The 25,068-nt window shown below is 36.3% G+C and overlaps 1 protein-coding gene across 1 annotated transcript in view; it reads right to left on the reverse strand.

The window, feature by feature from the left end:
* The window catches only part of LOC117701816 (neprilysin), a 79,867-nt gene that overhangs the window by 3,857 nt on the left and 50,942 nt on the right, over positions 1–25,068 (reverse strand). Inside the window, exons 16-21 of the mRNA XM_034493240.2 lie at positions 18,135–18,193; positions 14,810–14,929; positions 12,803–12,936; positions 12,635–12,700; positions 9,486–9,581; positions 9,086–9,162 (exon numbers count right to left, since the gene is read on the reverse strand). Coding sequence (XP_034349131.1) covers positions 9,086–9,162; positions 9,486–9,581; positions 12,635–12,700; positions 12,803–12,936; positions 14,810–14,929; positions 18,135–18,193 — 552 coding nt within the window. The remainder of the gene's footprint in view (positions 1–9,085; positions 9,163–9,485; positions 9,582–12,634; positions 12,701–12,802; positions 12,937–14,809; positions 14,930–18,134; positions 18,194–25,068) is intronic.

A 25,068-nucleotide genomic window follows, 5' to 3' on the forward strand; every position in this document is an offset into this window, starting at 1 on the left:
TTTTTGTCCTTTTTGTTGTGAGCCTGGCCTATATCTCTGAGCCATCTCCAGTGTAGAAGTTCTCTATGCAGCTCAAAAGAGCGAATTCAGAAACAGAAAGAGAAACTTGGTATGATGAATTAGATCCTTCTCATTAACTCTATACTTAAATAAGAAGGTATTAACTATGCAGGTGTTAGAGCACAGACTCTGAAGTTTGTTTGAGGATTTTCTAGGGGTTTTGTTTGTTTGTTTGTTTGTTTTGTTTTTGTTTGTATCTGTAAGGTGCATTTAATATATTTAATCAAAGCTGTTGTTGCAATATCACCAGATTTTAAGATAGGGAGGATTCATAATTTAAAGGTATGTTACATGTTTGTTTATGATAAACAGTTAATATTTGAAAGTGAAATTTTTGTGAGAGGATTTTAGTGAAAAAGCAGTCATGACTTTTCATTGTTCCTTGAGAATGCTCAGATAACAATTTAAATAGTGTTTTAATAGTTTGTTTTACCATAATAATAATATATAACATTATAATAATATAATAATATATAATATATATAATATATATAAATATATAACATAATATATATAATATATAATAATATAATAATATAACACCATAATAATAATATAATTTATTATGTTTATAATGTTACATTTGCATATATATACAAATGTATTATCTAATATATATATTAGATAATATGTTCTGATTAATCTTTCCCCACTTTTGTTATTAGATTTTTGTTGATTTATTAGTCTGAAATGTTGAGAAGTTTTTGTTGTTGTTGTTCCCAAAGGACATGTCAGAAACTGGATTCAGCCTCAGTAACTGGAAAGGGCTAGAAAAAAAATGCCCCTTTTTTTTTCAAAACAAACTCATCCAACCCACTATCTGAACTAAGCAGCATATGAAGGGAGAAGGAGATCAGTACAACAATGCAGAGGTGACTCTATCACATCAGCACAGAGCCAGATTTCTTCCTTTTCCTCCTCCAGAGACCACACTATCCTCCTTTAAGGTCAAGAGGTGAAGAAGCTTAGAGGCAAGTGCTTTGCAGTGATGGAAGAAAAGGAACAAGTGATTAGGTAACTTTCTATATGTGGTGGGTAAGAGCATATGCACTCTATGTGGTGGGTAAGTGGATGAACACTGTATGTGATGGGTAAGTGGATGAACACTGCATTTGATGGGTAAGTGGATGAACGCTGACTGTGGTGGGTAAGTTTATAAACACTATATGTGGTGGGTAAGTGCCATGTACACACTTCAGCACTTGTCTCCCTTCCAGACATTCCACATGCAGACATCTGACTGATTCTTAAAAACTTAAATCAGTATCTATAATTCTCACCCCTAATTCCAGCTACACCTAAAGAAAATCCAGTCCATGTAGTGCATTTTCCTTCAAATTCCACATGTAGCTCAAACTATGCCGGACAAATATATTTTAATTCCTCATATTAATCATGACCTGCTGCTGTGATGAAGCCCACTACCATGGGAAATCAGTTCTTAACCAGGACATGGCTAACACCTTCCTGCCTCATCATCATCTCCTGATAGCTCTGCAAGATAGTTTTATGTCAGCTCAACACAAGCTACAGTCATCTGAGGTAGGAACCTTAATTAAGAAAATGCCTCCATAATACTGGGCTGTGGGCAAGCCTATAGAGGATTTTCTTAACTGATGATTGACATGAGAGTGCCCAGCCCATTGTGGGTGGTGCTACCCCTGGGTTGGTAGTTTTATGGTCTATCAGAAAGCAGGCTGAGCAAGCCATGAGAAGCAAGCCAGTAAGCAGCAACCCTTCATGAAGTCTGCATCAGCTCCTGCCTCAGGTTCCTCTCCTGACTTTCATCAATGATGAACAGTGATTTGGAAGCATAAGCCAAGTAAATCTTTTCCTCTATAAGTTGCCTTGATCGTGATGTTCCATTACAGCAATGATAACCCTAACTAGGATAGCAGTGTTCTCTGACTACCATCTTGTTCTATCCTTATCAAATCTGTCCTAACATTACTAGGCTGTCATCTCTGTAAGCAACCGGCTGTGGGTACCTTGCTCTCTATTGAATGTTCAAAGCGAACTAAGTGATTTATATGCACATGCACACTTGGCCCATGGTGAATGAATGACCCCCTCACTTGGTCATGATCAAAACCCACATGTCAAAAGACAATGAAGAATAAACTTGTTTTTATGTCAGCTTGACACAAGCTACAGTCATCTGCGGTAGGAACCTTAATTAAGAAAATGCCTCCATAATACTGGGCTGTGGGCAAGCCTATAGAGCATTTTCTTAACTGATGATTGACATGAGAGTGCCCAGCCCATTGTGGGTGGTGCTTGTCTGTTACTATGGAACAACTAGAAGGATTTCTTTCCTTCTTAAAGGGAAGAAGATCCCGATGGGCTATTTCTAAGCCTGACTTCCCAATGTGTCATCCATTAACACACTGGGCTGCTGCTCCATCTCACCTCATGGCTTCTATTCCCTGTCTTTAGGAAATACAAACATTTGGGCTGTATGTAGATTGGGACTGTCTTAGAGATATATCTTCTTGGTACAGGGGTACAAGGTTAAGGGAGGTTGTTCAATGCTGAAAACTTTATATCTAGAAATAGACTTTGAAGGGAGATGACTGGCCTATATTGGACTTGGATGCAGTTCTGAAGGTTATATGAAGGACAAGCATTCCTCTACTGTAAGCAAGGCTATGACAGGGTCTTTGACAAAACGGCACATGGATGTTAAAGAATCTAGATATAAAAAGTGAAGGCTCCACTGATGTTACACACTCAGGTGTCAAGGATTTGAAAGTCCACAACATGCCTGAGTTGAAGGCTACACCCTAATCTCTATGTGGTGACTTCGGGTTCTTGCATCTAGAAAATATCTTGCATCCAGAATAATACACTGACAAACTGCCAACTCACTTCTACCTTTGGTTAGGAGCTTAAAGCTAACTTAATCTGACTGTTTTAAAGAAACTCATACCTTAAATGTTAAAACCCAAGTCCATTCTATTCACTAGCAAATGCATACAAAAGACTGCAGTTTGCAACTTCAACAATAGCACTCACCAGAACCTGACTATGTTATCACTTAGGTACTTAGACTTCCAGTACCTTGAATGGTGAGAAACATTTTGTTGTTGCTGTTGTTCATAAGTTATGAAAGGGAGAACAAGGAGGAGGAGAAAGGGGTCAGGCAATTCAGTTGTATAAATGGAGCCAAAGTCATTGCCTAGGTAAAACGGTTCTTAGAAGATGACAATATGCCACATACCAAGAATTCTACCTGCTCACGAATCTAGAAGAAGAGAGTAGGGTTAATACTGGCCTGAGCTACACAGCAATACCTTATCTCAAAGAAGAAAACACCTTAGATATTAATAGTTTTGATGGTCTTGATTCTTTTGATTCTTTTGCAGTCCACACTTAACCTTTTTTTTTTTTTTTTTTTTTTTTTTTTTTTGTGGAGAGGAGATGTCAATCACTAAGGTATTGGGGAGGGGATGTGATGGTGGCTGGAGGCATCCTTACTTAGAGGAGGCAGCTTCCTGGTTGATGGTGTGTGTATATAAAAAAATGGAAGAACTTCAATGTTTTGTTGTTACTTAAATAAACCCCCTTTCTCCATGTGTGTTGCAGATTCATGTACATCAGTGAAATGTCCAAATTGATGCCCCAATTATATATTTCTTTCTCTCATTCTCTTTTGTTTTACCTTTTCCTCCCTCCTTTCCTCTAATTTTTTTTTTTTTTTTTTTTTTTTTTTTTGAGACGGGGTCTGATGAGGTAGATCAGGCTGCCCTCAAACTTGTAGAGATCTACCTGCCTCTGTTAAGATTAAAGTCATGTAACACCCCAAAGAAAGACTAATCTTGGGAAAAAAGCACTGGGAGTTAGCAATGTAGATACAGTCAACACATGAGCCAGCAGCTCTTCATCTCTGTTGTATTTCCATTTTTTTTCTATTCAAGACTTCTATATAATCTGATTCTGCCTAATCAGGTCAACAGCACACCAGGGCTTCTCTTTCGCTCCCAGGTTTGTAATTAATGTTTGATGATATTTATATTAGGATAGGTGATAGGAATAATTATTTTGAAGATTGGGTACATTTTGAATACAACAAATCTCTAAGTGTGAGACCATATTTTTGTAAGTATTGCATACAATATTTACATGGATTCCATGCTACATTAAAACTCTGACACTTGTGTTGTTTGCATTTTTACTAACAGAAGATAAAAAGTTTCGTTGTTTTCTTAACTTGACTCATGCAAAACTTTTTACTCTACTATGTAAAATAGTCAGTTGTATTAGTGCTATTTATGCCCTGTGAAATAATCATTTGTATTAAAAACATCAAGATCTAGAGAGCTTAACATCTACTTATGTGACTGAGGGTGGACTTTTAGACCTATATTACATTACTCCTGCCTAAACGTTAATACAATTTTTTTTTTTTTTTATTTTTGAGCTATATCCCACTATGTAGCTATAGCTTTTCTGGGATGCACTTTGTAGACTACCTGGAACTCACAGAAGTCAGCTGGCCTCTGCTTCCCAAGTGCTAGGATCAAAGGCATGCACAACCATACCTGGCTAGTAAAAAGATTTTTTTTTAAATTATAGAATAATACGTTTTCAATTAGTAGGGCCTCTGACTATTATTAGTTTTTTTTAAATTAATGACTTAGATTCCAGTTTAACTGGTTCCATTCATGAAGAGACTAACTAATCATTACAATTTCCTAAGTATTATGATCCTTTCATGACAAAACCATGTTGATGAACATATATTCCACCAAACAGAATAATATGTAGATGAGTATACACTGGCTAGACAACTCATCAAAATCCATCCTGATAGCTATACAATATCAGGAGTTGATAATAATATTTAAGGTAAATGAAAAACATTTCAAAAGAACTGTTAGCTTAGGTATATGAACTTATAAAAGAAAACTCAGTACCCATAATAGCTGAAAGTAGCTGCATAAAATATTGTAAAGATTATTGTTATCAATATATTGATACTTCAACTTTGAAATAATTTGCTTTTTGTTTTTCATGGTATAGCAGCTTAAGTATGGGATTAATATACTTCCTTTATTTTAAAAATACTTTTAGATAAACCACCAGGCTCCAGTTTTGAAAAATAGTTGAAGGATTGTTAGTTTCTAAAGTTCCTTTAAAATATGTTTTACTTTGAAAGGTCAGGAAGCAGCCTGTTTCCAAAACTAAATGTAACCTCAACCTTTGCCAAATAAATCCCTTTATCTCTAGAGAAAATAGTAATTTCCCTGTTAAAAGGCTGGCCTTCCATTTATTTTAAAAATATGCACATACTTCTCTTAGTATGAATGAGAAATAAAGTATCTTTGGTGTCAGAATAAAAAATTAAAGATATAAATGACAGCACCATGTCTACCTGCATACTGCCATGCTTTCTGCCATGATAATGGACTAAAACTTTGAAACTATAAGCCAGTCCCAATGAAATATTTTCCCTCATAAGAAATGCTATAGTAATGGTGTCTCTTCACAGCAATAAAATCCTAAGACAAAGTAGTCACACACTTACCTCCCCATGTCAACACTCATTGAAATCTTAAACTTTGCAAACAAAGAAATAAGCAACTTTCAGCATGGAACTAAGAGGTGACTTGGAAATGGTGCTATGTCCATATCAGAAGCTGAAGGGCCCACATGAGGACACCTCAGTCTCACTGGAGAGGCAGAAGAAAACAATCACAAGTGGGGAAGGAGGGAGGGACCTGGGAGGGAAAGTGGACTTGGGATGGTGGGGAGAGGGGAACCTGATCTGGTATTGGGTGAAGAAAAAGGACAGAAGCCCTGGGGGCAGCAGTAAGAGTGGAAACAGGCAACCTAGGAAAGTAGGAGGTTGGGGGGGGGGGCGGAATCCTCCAGAATGCACCAGAGACCTGGGAGGTGAAAGACTCTTAGGACTCAAAAGGGAGGGATCATAGATGAAATACCCAACAGTAGGGAGAGAGAACTTATAGAGCCTACCTCTAGCAAGAAGACAGGCATCAAATGAGGAAGAGGGTTGCCATTCCACAGTCAAAACTCTGACCCATATTTGTTCCTGTCTGAAAGAACTGCAGGGGTGGAAATGGAGAGGAGCCTGAGGAAAAGAAGGTCCAGAGACAGGTCCAAAGTGGGATCCAGCTCAAGGGGAGGTCCCAAGGCCTGACACTATTATTGAGGCTATGGAGCGCTCTCAAAAAGTGACCTATCATGACTGCCCACTGGAAGACCCAACAAGCAGCTGAAAGAGTCAGATGCAGATATTTGCACCCAACCAATGGACAGAAGCTGTTGAACCATGTGGTTGAATTAGGGCAAGGCTGAAAGAAGCTGAGGAGGAGGGTGACCCTGTAGCAGGACCAGCAGTCTCAATTAATTTGGCCCCCCAAGATCTCTCAAAGACTAGATCACCAAAAAGACAGCCTACACCAGCTGATATAAGGCCCCCAACATATACAGCAGAGGAGTGCCCAGGTCTGTGTTCAATCAGAGATGAGGTACTTAACCCTCAATAGACTGGAGGCACTATGGAGTTTACAGGTCAGGTGGGGTGGGATGTGGGGTGTGGGGACATCCTCGTGGAGACAGGGGCTCGGGAGGTGGTATGAAATATAGAACAGTTGGAGTGTCACTGGGGGGTGGAGGGGGGGAAATAAAATCTGGAGTGTAAAAAATAAATAAAAAGATTTAAAAAATTTTTTATTTTATCTGTATGAATGTTTTTTCTCTGCATGTGTGTGTTTGCCATATGTATGATTGGTGTCAGCAGAAGCCAGAATCAGAAATTGGCTCTCCTAGAGCTGGAGTCAAATGTGTTTCTGAGCCTCCTTACATGTGTGCCTGGAACTGAACCCATGTTTTTTGTAAGAATAGTATATACTTTTAACTTGTGACCCATTTCTCTAGCCCTCAAAGTCCATAATTTTCTTCAGAAAACATTTTATTCTAGCCAGGTTTCTTATTTTTAAAATATCCCAATAATAATTTTCAAATATACATTAAGTGACAGGCACTTACATCCATTAACATGAATCTTTAAGCAATTCTAGATGTGACTTAATTTTTATGTCAAGAAATTGAAGTTAGAGATTGAAAAATGACTCGTCCTATGGCTCAGACAAACATGAGACAAACAAACAAACAAAAATGAAACAACAAAACAAACCCTACCCGGAAACCAAAGAAATGAAAAGACACCATCACCAGCACAGGGATGGACTAGATACCATCACCAGAACAGGGATAGACTGGCCTGGACACTCTAGCTGGAAAGATTTCACTAGGTTAAGAGACCAAAGCAAAACTCACAATGGTAACAGTGACCTGTCTTATCAAAACAAAGGACATTAATTATGGTCCATGATACTGTGTTAAAGCAAATATATTGAAGATGTAGTTTAAATAAAGACATTTTAAATTCAGTGGTTGAGTTGAAATATCAGTTTTTGAGAGATACAACTTTTGCCTATTGAAAGCTAATATACAACACCTTATTCTCCAAAGATGGCAGGCCATTCAGAGCACTGATCATAACTCCTGAAGGAATCTAGATTCTTATAGAGATCTGCTTATGTTCATAGGAACACACAGAGCAAGGAGCTGACAAACTGGTTCTTACACATTTATAAATGTTCTCCATGATCCTCAGAACTAGATTTTTATATTTTTAACTTCTGAAAACTTCAGTGAGAACAACAAAAACCACATTTTTTTAAAATATGGCAATGTTGGGAATCAATCAATCAAACAACAACAAAATACTTTTAAAAGTTAAACTAAAAGCCTCTTGAATTAAACCATAGTGAGCATAGATCCACAAAGACTTTCTGCAGTTACCCAAAAGCAGTTAGTATGGGCAGGTTAACAGGACCAGCTGGAACTTGCTTTATAGGGAGAGCAAAAGGCAACAATCTGCTGTTGTGCAAAAGAACTTTTAAGAATTGCCAAGGGAGAGGGTGTATGGTGACAGCGGCAGTGATGGCATTAGGAGAAACCAAATGCAGTCACTAAAGTTTAAGATCTTTAAAGATGCTACTTATGACTTTACAATTAAGTGTGCTCCTCTCGGTAGTTAGAAAATTAATGTATTATTCATTTTAGGTAGAGTTTTAAAAATAGCTAATAACTTTTTGTTCTCAAACTCTGTTTTCCAACGGATTTTTAGGTTTTGTTTTGTTTTGTTGTTGTTGTTGTTGTTGTTGTTGTTGTTGTTGTTGTTTTCCGGGCTTTCTTCTTGGAAGGTGCTATTGATCAGCAAGTGCTTGTTAAATGTCACAGTGTGAGAAAGGAATTGTATTATAGTACCTGTCCTAACTGTCATGGGGATGTAGAATTCCACATTCAATGGTTCATTCCCTTCCAATACTCCATCTCATTCTTATATGTTCACATTCTTCCACCCCAAACATCATTCCCCTAGTAGCCTTGCTGGGCTGTTCTCTGATGTACTCACTCCTGGAGCCTTGGGGATAAGGTTATTCAATGCTAGAGACCTTCCAACTAGTAAAAGCTTCCCTTAATGTAGAATGTAAATCTGTCTTTGGAGTTTGAAACTCATATTCGCAGCCTCCTAGAAATATGTTCTACTAGCTGGTGGTTCCATCAGGCCATTGTTATAAGGTGATATCTTTTTTGAAATCCATCAGGTACTGAGCTTAGGACATATGTATTCTGAAGGACAGAACAGCCAGAGTTTTGCTTCTGGAAGCATTACCCAGTGTGGTCTGTTGAGTTCTATTTTTCACACATACTCAGTCACAGACATATGCACATGCACACAGAATACATGCAAACACACATGTGCACACACAGCACACACATACATTCACATACTTACATACAAATACAAGCACACACATACAATCATGTATGTGCACTCACACACATAAATGTATGAATACATGTATGTATATGGACACATTAACAGTATTCTTAAGTGGCATAGAGTAAGAACTAGGAAAAGTAAAATTTGAAACATGGAAGTAACAGAGTCAACACTGGTGCCGTCTAGCTGCTATTTACAACCACATACCTGAAATTGCCAGGACTGTGTACATCTGTTTTAATAGAATTGACTGCATACTCTGGCCGGTAGGTCCCACACCACACCTTGAAGTATGAATAGACAAAGGAAAACAACATACTCAGGTATAATCATGGAGCATTGAAGGCAGGTTGAGGGAAAAGGAAAACTAATTTGGAATTTGTATTCAACCATTAACTCTTCAAATAATGTACATTGAAAGGCATCCAGAAACATAATCATTTATAATGAAAATGGTCTGACATTCTTGTTGCAAATAATGCAAGTTAGTCAAGTCAAATGTTCCATCCCAAATGATTAAAAGAAAACTCAGCATGCTATATCCAGCTTGGATGAAATTATAACTCAAAGGTATTTTCACATTTATAAATTATGTAAGACATACTACCTGGGCAAAGTTCAAGAAGAATAGTTGTTTGTGATTGAGGTCAAGTCCAGGGAGTAATTTTTCTTCACCATTCTTTTTAACATAATTCTGATAGGCCTAAATAGTAAAATAAAAGGCTAGAATTTGTAAATTTATACAAAAACCTATTCCAAAAGGCTATGTAACCAAGTAATTTGCCTTTTATATCAAATGACTATAATAATACACTTATTTATGGCCACCTGCAACACTTTTATGGATTAAGAAGATGACTAGAATACATCTGTAAATGCTCAGAAAGAATAAAAGACTGATTAGCAGATGACAAGAGCCTGTTATGTCAGATGATCACATTACATGATGAGAATCTTACCTTAGTATTGTTCTAAGGATAGATGGGTGTGTCCAACCCATTGGAGGAATCGCTTGCCAAGGGACTCATCTCCAGTTGCTATTTTTAGCTTAGTTACTACACTTACAAAAATAGGCTCACAGCAGATTTAGCCTGGGTGATTCTTGCCAAAAGTTTAAGGGATTCTCTTGAGATTTCTTTGGGCCTTAGTGTCCTATGATCTGAGATTAAGGATAGGTTCTCTCAGTACAGGACAAAATAGACTAACTTCCAAAACATCAGAAGAAAGGCATTCTGGCCACCCGAATATCAGAGATTTAGATTCACTATTGAGAAATTTAGTTTTGCTCTGCTATGGGCAGTATAAAACTAGATTAATAATAAGCTTCCTGAGAGGTTATTTATAATTTCTTTAAAAAATTTCAAGTTAATTAATTAATTAATTAATGTGTGGGTCTGCACATGAGTGTATGTGAGTATATGTGAGTATATTCTTGTGCATGTGTGGAGTTCAGAGGACAGCTTGCAGGAAAAAAATCCATCCTTCTACCCAGTGGCTCTAAGAGATTCAACTTAGGTGGTCAGGTTTGGCAGCAAATGCCTTTACAGATTGAGCACTTTGACAGCCATTCCTAATTTCTTATAAAGAAATTCATCAATTATATATTATATATTACTTATATATTATATAAGTAAAAAATGTATTTCAGTTCTTTCTCTTTATCATCAACATAGAATAGTGAGCCTTTACTATCTAAATATTTTGGTATATACGGAAGGCTTATGCCTCTTCCCATGTAGGGAGTTCACAGCTTTATATTACTTTTCCAAGAGCATTTATGTCATAGTAAAAGGAGAGGAAAGTCAGTTGAAGTCTGGGGAATCTGAGTTGAAAGGAAATAGAACATCTGAGGCAGCACTGGCCAGAGTACCAAGGAAGAGAAATTCTGAAAGAATGTTTCAAGATCAGAGCAGATTGCTTTTGAATATTCAGCTTCATATTAATCTGGAGACCACACCAGGAGGATTACAGATAACAATGCTTGGGGTACAGGAAGATAAAGATGGACACACTTAAGATCCACAGAGGACTTGTCACAATAGTGGGGATCCATTAGCTGTAAACTAAGCATTATCTTAGTTGCAACTAACAAGTTGTACAAACAAGTCCAAAAAAGAGCGAAACATTTCTGGTGAATCTAGCTATATCTAGAAAACTGCTCAAGAATACTTATAGGAAATTAAAAATTATCCAGCACCCAGAGAAGTAAAATGGGTGCTATTTAGCACTTAGTGAGAAACATTAATTACCTAACATTTAAGGTAGTAGCAATGTACCATGTAGGATTTTTATTTGACGTCATCTCCCAGGCCTCACATTTTGAAGAGGCTGTGTTATAGGTGTACTGTTGGCTCCATCAGTCATCTCTCTGTTCTGCTCTGTTGCTTCCACTTTTTTGACACAATCACCCTTTAAGCATTGCAGTAATGAAGGAATGACCAGATAATTCTGTTCAGTCCTCAACCATTCTACCCATCTGCAAAAACCTCTTTCTCTCTCACGGACCCCTTATCCTTTGCATCATCTCAAGTAGACTCTCATTCTCTCATACATGAGCAGGTTCAGGGTGAAGAAGTACACACAAATTCATCTTCATTCCTCCTTGTGGCTTCTAAAAGCACCATTCTTTTAGCCCTTTGTGGAATTCCCTATTTTCTCTTCCACAATGGCATTCACTGGGTCATCTTTTAATTCATACTCACAGCCTCAATGACTGACATCCTTTATGGAAGCTGTGTTGACACATCCCTAGCATCTAAAGTGGTGCTACAAACAAAGAAAAGTTCTTCAAAGTTCTTAGGTGGAATGACTGTAAGAGCCAGAGGACCAGGATACCTACTGTAAAGTAGTGCCTTCTAGACATTATGGGGAAACTGCCTCCATTGAATCTAAATAAGATAGTTTGTCTAAACAAGACCTGCATAATGGCACTGCCAGCCAACATGAGGATGAGTCCCCTGATGAGTAGTATCCAATCCCAAATGCTCAATCTAAACACATGCACATGCAAGCAGCACTAAAGGGACTCAGTAGGTTTTGCATGTATGTGTACACACACACACACACACACAATACATATATAAGAAATAACAGTAAAAAAGAGGAGGTTATGGATTTGAGAGAGTTGGGGAGACAAGAGGAGTTGAGGGAAGAAGAAGGTGTAAAAATGATGTAAACACAGTATTCATATATGAACTTCACAAAATAAGTAAATAAAGTACTTGTATGCAAGTATAAATGGAAGGCTAACTATGAATATTCATAACATGAATAACTATGAATAAGGCTATCTAATGAATATTCCAACAATAATAATTCTTGAAGAATAATAGTTGGGCCAACTACATGGCCATAACTGGAACTATTTCACAATCCTTAACTGTTTCTCAGTGAACAGATTGTGGTTTACTGTTATGTCTACAGTTTATGCAGATTATCCCTCCACAGGCTGCCTGATGTGCTGGGAAGCTGAGGGCCCCACTTATACTGACAAATGACCCTAGAATAATTGCTTGCGTGAACACCTTTACTAAGACATTACTGCAGGCTCATTTCTAAGGAATATTTTGTGTCCTTTCCAGGTTTGTTTATCTCCTTGTGTTTATTGTAATTCTCAGTGCTAATTTTTTTCCCTCAAATACCATTTCCAGTCTTTATTTTCTGCCTATACATGTCTCTTATAAAAAGCTTTAATGAAACGGGTAAATATGATAAATGAACCCTCCCATTGCTGAAACGTGAATAAAATGTACTTACCCTGTATGCTTGGCCAATACCTCCATTATCAGCAATGTTTTCTCCTAGTGTATTAATTCCATTGAGCTATTTAAAGAAAGATTCCCTATTAGGATTATTATAGAAAGCACCAACATTACACATATGATTGCATATCTAAAACTTTTCTGAAGAATGCTGGTGACATACATGCTGTCCCCCTGCTAGGTCCCACGTAAAGTTTCCATACTGGTACACCATACACTGGGATTGGTCTTTAAAATTGTTTGCCGACTGTTGCGTCCACCAGTCAACGAGGTCTCCATCTTTGTTAAAATTTCTGCCTGTAACATATTCATTTGGTAAAAAGAAAATTTGTTACAATAATATTTTTATGCTCCCTGTTTTATAATTAAAATTCTTGAAATAGATTCACATGCCACTGTAAAAAAAAAAAAAAAAACTTACAAACTTACTGTTTCAGCTCCTCAGTAGCATTTTGCAAAACTTTAAAATCATAGCAAGAATATTGACACAAATATAGAATATAATCCATCTTAAGATCTCTAGCTTAAAGTGGGAAAATCTAAAATTCTGTCATGTGATGTTAGGCGCCATAAGAACCTTGCCCCAAGATGGTGATGGCCACCCGAGGGCTGAGTGATAAAAAAGTCCTTATTAGGTGTGATGGCTGTGCTTCAAGGTGGCCTGATCTTACACAAGCGTCATGAGCCTATGGGGAGATGATACGTGGCATGAGTTCATGGGCTCCTGGCAGGGTTTATAAGCTGCGCCCGGGAAGGGATCGCAGGCTCGCCATCTTGACTACCAACTGCTAAGCATCCTGAGTAAACTGCTGTGAGAAGGAACCGGTTGTTCCATGTCTTAATTCTTGCTGGTCAGGGTTGGCGCAGCACAATGTGAGCAACTATAAAATAGAGCAGATGATGAGAGAAGCTGCTCACTCTCTTGACTCCTGACTTCTTTGGGAAAGCTTGAATTTTATCTGTCAATGTGCTTTGGAATTGATGGATATTTCATCCACTTGGCTCATGCTACCGCAGATGAAACTATTAGATAAACACTCCTGAATGCACGCATTGTTACTCTGGGTGTTTTCTGAACTATGACTGTTTAATTTAATATTTTGAAACTTTAAAAGGCCAACAATTATTTTCTGGCACCCATTTTTATGTTCCCAAACCCCTTATGCAAAATTAACTCCTTGTTTCCCTCTACTTTAAACACAAGGAGAAGCATTCCTTTTCTATATTGGAGTTTTCCTCCCAGATTTAAAGGACATGGATCTTTCCCTGTTAGTATCTCCATACATACTTTATATGTTTTGACACTTAATTTTTATCATCTTTTAAATATTTACAAATACTGGGAATAAGAAAAGGGTTATGGAACAAAGTTTGAACTTACACACTGATTGAACCAATTCCAGGTTTTATAAAATTGCACAATGTGCTACATGCCTCTGTATGTTTCCATTTGAAAAATGGAAATATTATTAGTTGGTACTGGTTAAGACTGTTGCACTGACCAATTGAGTAACAGATATCTAGTAAGTATCTCTTTAAGGTGTTAATTCTTCCTGTCTCCTTCTCTCTGGATTTCTAGAATTCTGTATAGTGAACTGAAATTTGTTACAATTTTTGCTGTATCTTTTTTTACATGTCTTTGGTCTTTATTTCAATTTTGCTTTATTGTAATTAAAACAGTAAATATTGTTGATTATTTAGGGATGCATATAAACATTTACGTGCTTCCTGTTCACAAAGTTCTTTATTGCATATTAACCATAAGACAAAAAACAAACAACAAAGTTCCTGACTACAAGCAGCTTAAGGACCACACAGGGACTTGAATGAGTGACATCTTCTGACTGTGTATCTAAGACTCAGATCCTGCCCTTGATGAATCTGGAAAGCTGAGACATACACAATAGGACCAAGCATCATTACTGGGTGGATGAACACTACTGAATTTTCTCAATGTGAATATTTGCTTTAGTCTTCTAGAGTGTGAGGCACACATTTCTTACTGCCCATTAATATTTGGGTTTCTTAAAAAACACTTTAAATAGAACACTGACTATGTAGTTAGACTTAATTCTAACTACATAAACAAATGGAATTTTGTACTGACAAATTGTAACTTTTTAAACTTAAGATGTATCTTAGCCAAAGGAAAATGTTACCTATACTTTACCATTGTCATCAAAGCCATGTGTGATTTCGTGTCCGATGACCATGCCAATGCCTCCATAGTTCAGTGAGTTGGACTGACGAGCACTAAAGAATGGAGGCTGCAAAATGCCTGCAGGGAAGACTAAAGGAGAGAAGATGATGGAAGATTTGTGAAGATTATCAGTGGCATTGTCAATGATGGCATCATGCTTGTTTACCCTGTTTTCCACTATGTCAGTTTCACTAGGTAGATAACAAAAGTCTTGTGTGATAGAAACCAACATAGTCATTTATTATTGATAGTGGCAAAGTGACTGAGCCAGCGTAGTATGTGACCTATGATTTACTCATCACAATTCACCTGCCAATCTCTTTTAAGATTTTTTTTCTGTAAGGAGTCTGGGGCATGGAATATGTATAAGCCACACTCAGGAAATTCTTTCACTTGTATAATTATATAGAAGGAAGAGCTACTCAATAATACCCATTTATGTTCAGTACTGGCTTTGAAATTGTTATCTGTCCACAATATTATCTAAAATAAACTACCACTCAGTTAAAGGTATCCCTTCATCATTTAACCTTATTTTATTTTTATTAAGGTTTCTATGATTATTCTAAATTCTGTTTATTTTCTTATTTATCATTGGAACCCTTTATCTGATTTTCTTATTCCCATCCTGGCACTTCACATCTCAGCCCTCTGAGATCTGAGATTCATGTTTGTACATATATTTACTTATGTACTCTTTAGTCCATTTGTTTTAAGCTCATTATCTGTAGAACCCTCAAATCTGATAGTCCTTGGAATATGATTAGTACCCGGAAAATGTGTTGATTAAATCGGTAATCAAGTATAAACAAACACATATTTTAATAGACTAAGCTGTCTTTAACATGGTTTACTGTGTATGAAAATCTCAAAAAAACCCCATTTTATTTAAAAGGTTTAGTAAATAAATGAATACTACCTGTTATGTATTTGCCATAACATCTGTATTAAATTGAAAACGTTCTCCATTTTTATGTCGTACAAACACTTGAGTATATCAAACATCAAACACTTTTGCTCTTCTACTTAACTGTTAACAGAGTATAACCCCCAACCGTTAACCTCTTCTGTTGAGCTTAGGTGATCTTTTCCTCTACTAAGTTTGAACAGCACATGTAAGCAAAGATCAGGTGGTACGTTATCCTTCCAAAACTACAGTTTGTCACTTCTTCTGGGAAGTCTGATAGAGCATCTTCCCTCATACTATTTTCTCATGTCAAAAATGACTGATTTTCTAAGAGATGTTCTTAGGAACACCTCCTGCTTTACCTGTAATCTATCTAAATCTAATCCACCCTTGTAACCTATTCTGTAGCCAGATTAAAGTGCAACATCCATCCTTTTGGGTTAAGACACTTTGGGTGGTGCTCTGCAGTCAAACTGTACCTTCTTCCTCACCCTGGTCATCATATGTTCTTGCTCTCCGGGTTCTTGCTCTAATGTCCACCCCTGGTCTAGACTTTTGCATTGTCATTTTGCAATAAATGTTCCTGATAAATACCCTGTCTAGAAATATAATTCTGTAATTTTACCATTCATGTTTTAAAATTCTAGTAACCACTAGGTAATATCAGCACTATTTTCTGGAATCATTAATCTGTAGTATGAACATATGTTACACATAAAACTCTGGGCCTTTCTTATACAAGATAACAAGACTATAAGTGAAAGGCCTGAGCTTAAGTAATTACAAAAGAACAAAAATTTAAAGTCTAGTTAACATAAAGTAGCAAATATTTTTTTTTAAATGTAGTAAATTTGACCTAAATTTTCATGGGCTTCAGGGGTAAACATTAGATATTTGTGAAGGTGACTTTAAAATACTGTAAACAATTTTGTTCACCAACTCTTTCAATATGTTGGGAAGTTGTCATTTTCACCACTTTCAAATGACAAAATAATAAAAATAATAAACCTTTGCCCTGGAAGAATTTTGGTGAAAGTCATGGCTCACATGCATCTGCCCGAGCCAAACAGTGTTAAGAGATTATTTTTAGCAGAAAGTATAGAAATCATACACAGTATTTTATTAACTTAAATGGAGCATTATCTCCCACACTATGTACTGTGATTAAAATCCACCCATTATATAAAATGTTCCTATGAAATGTGCTATCAAGGCTAAACATTAACTCCAGAGATGCAGCTGACTTAATTACAGCCTTAGATGCCATTGTTTAAATAAGTGATAGGACTTTTACGGCTCATACTAATACTAGTCTTCAAGTTCAGCCTAGCAGATTATGTGCTCCTTTAACTTGGGCATCCAGTTTATTTTTTATTGTTTTTTTTTTTTTTTTTTTTGAAGATTTGCTCTGTTGAGCTCACTTCTTGACTAGTACACATTATAGAATTGATAGTGACCGATAGGTCACTTGTGCATTATCACAGTTGCCAGGTGGTCAGTTAAATAAAGTGCAACAGTTGTCACTACTCCTGTCCTGCCAAGAAACTTTGGGAGGTCATGGTACCCTCTTTCTCACCCTGGATGGCTCATATGTCACTACTCTACAAATCCTTAATGTCCCAGGATGGCAATGTCTATTATACTAGTCTCACCTACCTCAATTAACAATCAAGGCAAACTCCCCAAAGACATCTACAGGCCAAATTTGATTGAGGCTTTCCTCTCAGATGACTCTAGTCTCTGTCAAGTTTACAATTAAAGCTGACTAAGGCACTGATGATGTTTCAACCTTTTCAATTACTGGGAAGCTTTGGAATAAAGAAGACATAGAATAGGAATCTCCACTAAAGCCAGTCTACTGAATTACCAAAAGAATTGGGTTGGCTCTGGAACCTTCCAACCCTTTAAAGGGCTGGTGCCCAGTCAGTCTAAGAGTCAGTATTCATTTTAAAAGTAACTTTCAAAAAGTACACGAATCAGATATAATCATTTATGTTATAGATTGAGTGTTATCAGAGAGACAACTATCTAATGTGATCTGGATTAATTTTAATTTTCCCATAACAATGAAAAGAGGTGTGTGGATCCAGGAGTACTTCAAGACATGAACCAATAACTCAATATCGGCTTTATTTTTTAGAAGGTTATTAAAAATTGACCATGCCGAGTGGTGGTGGCGCATGCCTTTAATCCCAGCACTTGGGAGGCAGAGGCAGGTAGATTTCTGAGTTCGAGGCCAGCCTGGTCTACCGAGTGAGTCCCAGGACAGCCAAGGCTATACAGAGAAACCCTGTCTCGAAAAACCAAACAAAAAAAAAATTGACCATATAGCAAACTATGGCTGAGAAATTCGAGGAATATTAAGTATTATTTAGGGATATATCTTACCTATCTGATTTCTGCCTGAGGAATAAAATGCATTGACTACAGCTGCTCCACTTATCCACCTATGGAAGACATAAAAACTTGTTAAAAAAGATACTCCATTGTCTCACTCAATGCACTTGCCACAAAAATAAATGTTAACTTTCTCTGTGAAGTATGATCAAAATTAGCCTACTAGAGTTAAAACTCATTGGAAAATATTTTTATTTCTTAAAAGTTCAACATATACCCAGGTCTTCAGTCTGTTGATTTCATTTGCATTGAATTATGTAGTTGCATCTGACAGTACAAAATCTATTATTACAGTTTTCAGAAACTGTAGTAGGTTAAAATTATGTTGAAATTCACTTAGCTTTACAGTTTGAAACAAGATCACTCCAACAATTTTGGAACTGTTGACAATATATGAAACATAGTAAATCTTAGATAGCTTTAAAATTTTCAATTTTTAGTTCATTGTGAGCATTTTTGAGAGCTCAGATACCTTAGCTTGGAACAATGAACTTCAAGTTATTGCTCCTTAAGTCCTGTCTTAAAAACACAACTTTGGAAGAAATGGGGCAGAGGTTAAGAGCAGTAATTGCTTTTTCATAGGACCAGAGTGTGGTTCTCAGCAACCACATCAGACAGCCCACAAGTGCCTGTAACTCCAGTTCCAGGAGATCTGATGTCTCTGGCCTCTCACAGCACATGCACCCCTGTGTACAACCCCCCCCATATATATAATTATAATTATATATATATAATTAAAAATAAAATAAATCTTCAAAAAGATACTTGTAAAAATGCACATTTTAGCTAACTGAGGAAAGATATATCTTCAGATGCCTGTAAAGTAAAATACAGGTGGTATTTAAGAGAAGTTGTCTGTTAGTCCATACCATGACTTAGGCTCTGCACAACATCTGGAGTTTATAAAACACAGGCCCCCAATATTAAAGACACTAGTTGTGGAAAGGAGAATAATTCTTAAAGTATCATTACACAAGACTGTATAAGAAAATTAAGAATAAAAGAAAACCAGAACTGGTCTCATGATCATTTGAGGGCTGAAAGAACTGTTGTTCTTATGTCTTTCTGCTTAGATACTATGGAAGAAGCCTTTCAATCATTGTACACTAAACACTTTGAGTAACATAAGTACCATCCTCATCTTAATAAGCTCATATAAATTATATGTCCACTAAAAATGGACACTTATTGATCTCTAATAACCCCTTAGCATTCCTGTATACACTTAAGACAGTCATGAGTATTGTCTTGAGGTTTCACTAGTTATTCTACCTCAGGAAAATAGCCAAGGTGACAATTATTATCCTTCTAGCAGCAAATCACAGCAGTCTGATAATATGGTTTGTATCAGAGCTCTATCTTGTCACTGCTGTGCCAGGTAAGCAGTACATAGTCAACATATTAGTCATAATATTAGTAAGTATTGCTAGTGTCAGGTATAAGCACTAGTTTAATCTCTTAAAATAACTGGCAGAGACCAGCATGTAACAGCAATCTGAACAATTGTTATTTTTATGAATAACATGATTAAAACTTCACAACAGTCTAGTTCATATTTTCATGAACTTCCCTTTTAGAAAATAATAAGCCTGGAAATGGTGAAGAATCATTTTCTGTTAGTTTGTTACTGCTATAACTTTAATGCTGTAAACACTTTAAACAGTATGGCACTGACATATCAATCTTCTCTAGCTTCATCAGAGCTGAATCATGAATATTTTAACATTTTCTTCAAGTTGATGATTCAAGAATATATCTTATTGTTTTAATTAAACAGCACTTGCTTACTATACAATTTGTAATGACTCACAGGAAAGGCAAATATTTGTGAACACAAAATATTAAATGAAGGTACCATAACTACACAGAGCAAGTGGTTCTTATTTATATGACTAACAAATACACAAAGAAGATGTTTGTATGGACAAAAATGGAAATAAGGAAATGTAATGTACTTAGATGAACTTTGCATAGGCTCACACAGGTAACAGGGGTCAGGTTCAAGTGAAATACTTGAGAGATAGTGAAATGGTCAGCATAGATGATGTGCTCAGATAATTCTAAGAAAACACAGTTGCATGATTTGAAAAATATTCCCAATATATTCTCAACACTGTCATAGAAGATGTGGTAATAAAACTTGCAATTAAACAGTCTGTAACTATTAAAATTTTGTTACCAAAGTTATTTACGAATTTTTCATGTCTCAATGGCTTTGGGGTTAATTTCTTACCTATGAATTCTGAGTTGGTAGCAATAGTGTATTTATGGGTAATTACAAATAATCATTATGAGTTATTTGGCTCTGAACAAATGAAAAGTCCCAATAGTAAAAAAAGTTTGCAACTTGAGTTGTTTTAAGATGAACTGTTATACTAAGAATAAAAATCAGATATTCTAAGCTAATGCTTCTGACAGCACACTGCAAAAGACTGACTAAATGACACAGGCATTGAACAATGGACCTTATATAATATTGCCTATGTAAGTTTACTGCTTTTGTAAAAATAAGTATCATCTCTTGTATTTTAGTGCCTTTCTACTCTTCTGATACATTACTGTAAAGGGTTTAAGATTGCATTTTGATTAATGTTTTTGACTCTACAGCTGGGAGAGTTTTACATATTAAAATGTCTACTGTGAATTATATCTTCTAGAAAATAGGTGGCTATTTGTGATCATAGGACACTCCTATAAAATTAGAATTATGTTGGTGCTGTTTACTGAGCACTAGTATGTAGTATTTTGCTTTTTTTCCTCCCAACATCTTTAATGATGTGTTCTTTGTCTATTCTGGAGAATCATACAGATTCCAAAGCCCAGGGCATTTTGTTCTAGGTCATGGTCAGAACTTGAAGTACTATAATTATATCAATCGTTTTCTTAAGTAGGGTAATAACAGAAACAAACTCAGTGTCTGTTACTTGTTATGAAATACCACAAATATCAATAGAAAAGATAAATTAACATGCCAAATAAAATATTTTTCACAGTTAGGAGTGTTATAATGAAAATTCTAAGTCTCTTTGATTTCAGTTTATCTATATAAATGGAGATGCTTTTATATGTAAAACTCAAAAAATTCTGACCTTGACAGTAGCACATGGAAGATAAAATGCACATAAAGAAAACAAAAGCAAAAACAGATGGAGGTGCTATTTCTCTAAAGTAATGGTGATTGTATGCTCTTTCAAGATACCTTTTATGTGTGCAGACTAGACACTACAAGCCTCTTATGTGCAGTATTAGCCTGGGAGAAGAAGCAAAACAGTGTGTTCTGTTCTCTTCTTGCTTCCACTGATCTGGGTATGTGTGAGCATGGGCTGTGTGATTGGATAGTACTATGCAAATGGAGAAAGTAGGTAAGTAAGAAATTGATTTTTTAAAAAGATTTATTTATTTTATATGAGTACACTGTTGTTCTCTTCAGACACACCAGAAGAGGGCATCAGATCCCATTACTGATGGTTGTGAGCCACCATGTGGTTGAAGGGAATTGAACTCAGAACCTCTGAAAGAGCAGTCAGTGCTCTTAACTGCGGAGTCCATTCTCTCCAGCCCAAACTATTTTTTTATATAATTATTATTATTAAATTTTCATTTTTGAAATGTAGTTTTGTCAGGTAAGCTTAATTTGTTTTGAGTAGTCCTCAAAGATTGACTTGCTGTATACTTTGGCGGTATAGCTAAAATATACTTGAGAGAGAAGCCAGATGTTTGCCTTGCATCCCTTTATACCCCAAGAAAGCTAAGCAGCCATGAAAAGTAGATATGGATACCAAAGTTCAACAGCCTTTAAGACAGTGTGAAGCTAGTGGACTGCAAAAGCACTTAGAACCAATCTCCTTTCCGCCACTCTGAGTAACTTTAAAGCTTAAAAATAAAGAACAAGACCATTAATAGCCTTTTGCCTGGGAGTACTCAATTCTCAGCATCTATTCTGAGAGCAACTCCTTTGAAATCAGCAGTACAATAAATAGATTTTTCTGTGCCTTCTTCAAGGGGGTAAAAGAAGAATGCTCTTGAAATCTCAGATCATTATATTCTTATACTTATTAATTTTTTCTCAAATTGATCCCATGGGCTTTCTTGGTCTTTCAGATCATCCTGATCATATAGATGGTAGCTTCAATTTGCAAGTATGGAAACTGAGTCACTACATAGCTATTAAACTCTTTGTCCTAATGCATGTATCCACTAAGTAGCATAAATGGGGGAAATATATTTAAGTGAAAGGGAAGATGGCTTGCTTAATGTCCTATCAAATTCCAGCACCTAACTGCTGATCCACAGGATAGACAAATTTCAGTGCAGTGACTAATGTCATTTTCTTGTGAATATATATATCAAAAGGACATTTTCTCTTTCTCTCTCATCTTATCCTCCTACCTTGTTTTTAAGGAAAAATTAGATATTATTAACAAAACTTACAAAAAAGTAAAAATCATCAACAACAATAAAACTTAAAACAAAGCTCAGTGACTAACTTTAGAGCTAATAAATAAGGAGCAGTAATTCTAATTCAGGTCTGCCTATTTTCTCTAACCTCCCAGCGCTCCTGCTACTTCACCCCAATTCCACAGTTCACACTTCTCCATAGACAGAGTTCTTTAAGCATTAAGCAAAAATGCAGAAGAATTAAACCCCATGGAGTTTACTCTCACTATGGAGTAATGACCATAATTAAGGTACAGTTGATGACTGGATTTGTCTGGGCACAAAAGCCTTAAGATACTGAATTGAGAGTATCCATTTTTCCTGATATTAGGTAATCCTAAAATCCTAGGGAAGAACCAAGACCTCTTCTATTTTATGTAACCCTCTGTACTTACCTAACTTAATATAACAGCATTGTTTATCTAGATGATTAGATGGTAGCTTCACACAGATAGTGACGAGACTACATTTTATTTTTAACATGAACCAAGAGGACTTAGCACAATGTTGGGAACATGATAGGAACTCACCAAATAAATGGGCCTATCAATGGGTGTTCTTCACACCAAAGACTGACAGAGCCTGCCCCGCCAATTGGGAGCATGAAGGACATTGGAATTCTGCAGTCTCAGAGAGCTGTGGCAACTAGAGCTTTACCCCATCTGAGCATGGCCCTCCTAAGAGATGATATGCAGTAAAAGTACCAGAAATCTTCTGAAATGTCTCCCCAATTAAACAGAATTATAAGACATCATGATTCTATATTTTGATTTCTAGGAGTCTACCAATTCCAGCCTACCATCATCTGATTATCCCAATCAGAAAACCCAGTAGACATGAGGTAAGGAAGATATCCAATGGGCCAGTGATTATTGTTTTGCTTTTAGTGACTACTCTGGTCAATTTATTATTAAATTAACTTCTAGCTGTAATTCTCAGAGAATGAGTTACCAATTGATAATTTATTTTAAAGTTAGTGTAAACACTAAAATCTCACTAGGAAATCTCATTGTTTTGTTGGTCATGAACACACAACCCTTAGGCACTAAGGTTTATTTTTGTTCTATTAACACTAAGTGAACAATCGTGTTAGTAGAAGTAAATGATTTTAGATGTGTTATTAAGTAATCTTGCCAGCACTTATACTTCCAGTTCAGTGCTATTTTTTTCTGAGCTGGACATATTTGAAATTCCTTTGCAATTGCATCAAACCCTCAAGAGATGTCATGTTCAGGATAAAAGAAAAAAAATATACATAGGCATCCAGAAACCATATGAAGTTTTAAAATTATTCAAATCCATGTTCTTTGCAGGTGTGAGCTGTTCACAAGGCAAAGAGGTTCTTTAGCCAAATGATTGACTTGGACATATTGCATGCACATTCCTTGAGATTAAGTTTTAAAATTTGTTTAACAGAAAACATAGTTATGTATAACTTCACTGTGAAAGTAAAATGTGGAAATGGAATCATTTTTATTTTATTTACTAAGTTAACATTATCAATACTATTACAAATTGGCTATTGCACTTGCATACTCTAACAACATGTGCAAAGGGTCCACATTCTAATAACTAATGTTGGTTTCTTCTTTCTACATAAGTCAATTTCTTGAACAACATCAAACTGCACTATACGGGTGAACAGAAAGCCCCTGACGTACAGGGAATAAAGGAGACAACATTTGAGTCAAGCCCTGTAGCGATTACTGCTAGATAAAAAAGGAAAGAAAGAATGCTGTGATGGTGTGTATCTTTAACTTCAGTACTCAGGAGGTAGAGGAAGGAAGGTCTCAGGAAGTTTGAGGCCAGCCTGTTCCACATAGCAAGCCATAGGACTGTCATGACTATATACAGAAACAAACAAATGTAAAAGGATACTGTAAGTTCAGAAGCAATGGGGGAAAGGCTGGGGGCTGGTAGTTTGAAAGCATTGCATACAGCTAGTGTTTTGGTCTGATGGGGGAGCTTGGGTGATTGTGAGGAAATTATGAAGAGCTACTGGGAGCTCTGGGAACTTTGGACGTTTTTAAAATTTGTATTTCCTGATCTAAGCAACAGGAAACATAGGAAAGGTTTTAATCCAGAAAGAACATGACTCAAGCTGTATCCTTGAGACCTTAGGGGATAGCAGTATGAGGATGAAGTGAAAACACAGGAAAATTGGAAATAAAAGTGTTTTCAAAATTAAAGCACCAGGGAAAGCGTGGTAAGGAAGCAAAGAGGAGATGATTAAACTGAACCATTTATACATTCCTATGTAATATTTAACTAGCAGTGGGTGAATGTGGTCCTCTTCTTTAGATAGAGATTTTAGTTAGCACTATAGATGAAGTAGGACAGACCACAGTGATCAAGATGAGGCCCTGGTTTCTGTCAGGGTGGGAACAAAATTGAAGCTTTTAGAAAATGGACAGATGCAAGGAACGGGATTAATTTTTGCTTAGTGGAAAATGTTGCTCTTGTGTGGTTAAGGATATAGTTACACAGA

The sequence above is a fragment of the Arvicanthis niloticus genome, unplaced genomic scaffold (genome assembly GCF_011762505.2).
Source record: "Arvicanthis niloticus isolate mArvNil1 unplaced genomic scaffold, mArvNil1.pat.X pat_scaffold_255_arrow_ctg1, whole genome shotgun sequence".
In the NCBI taxonomy this organism is placed as follows: Eukaryota; Metazoa; Chordata; class Mammalia; order Rodentia; family Muridae; genus Arvicanthis; species Arvicanthis niloticus.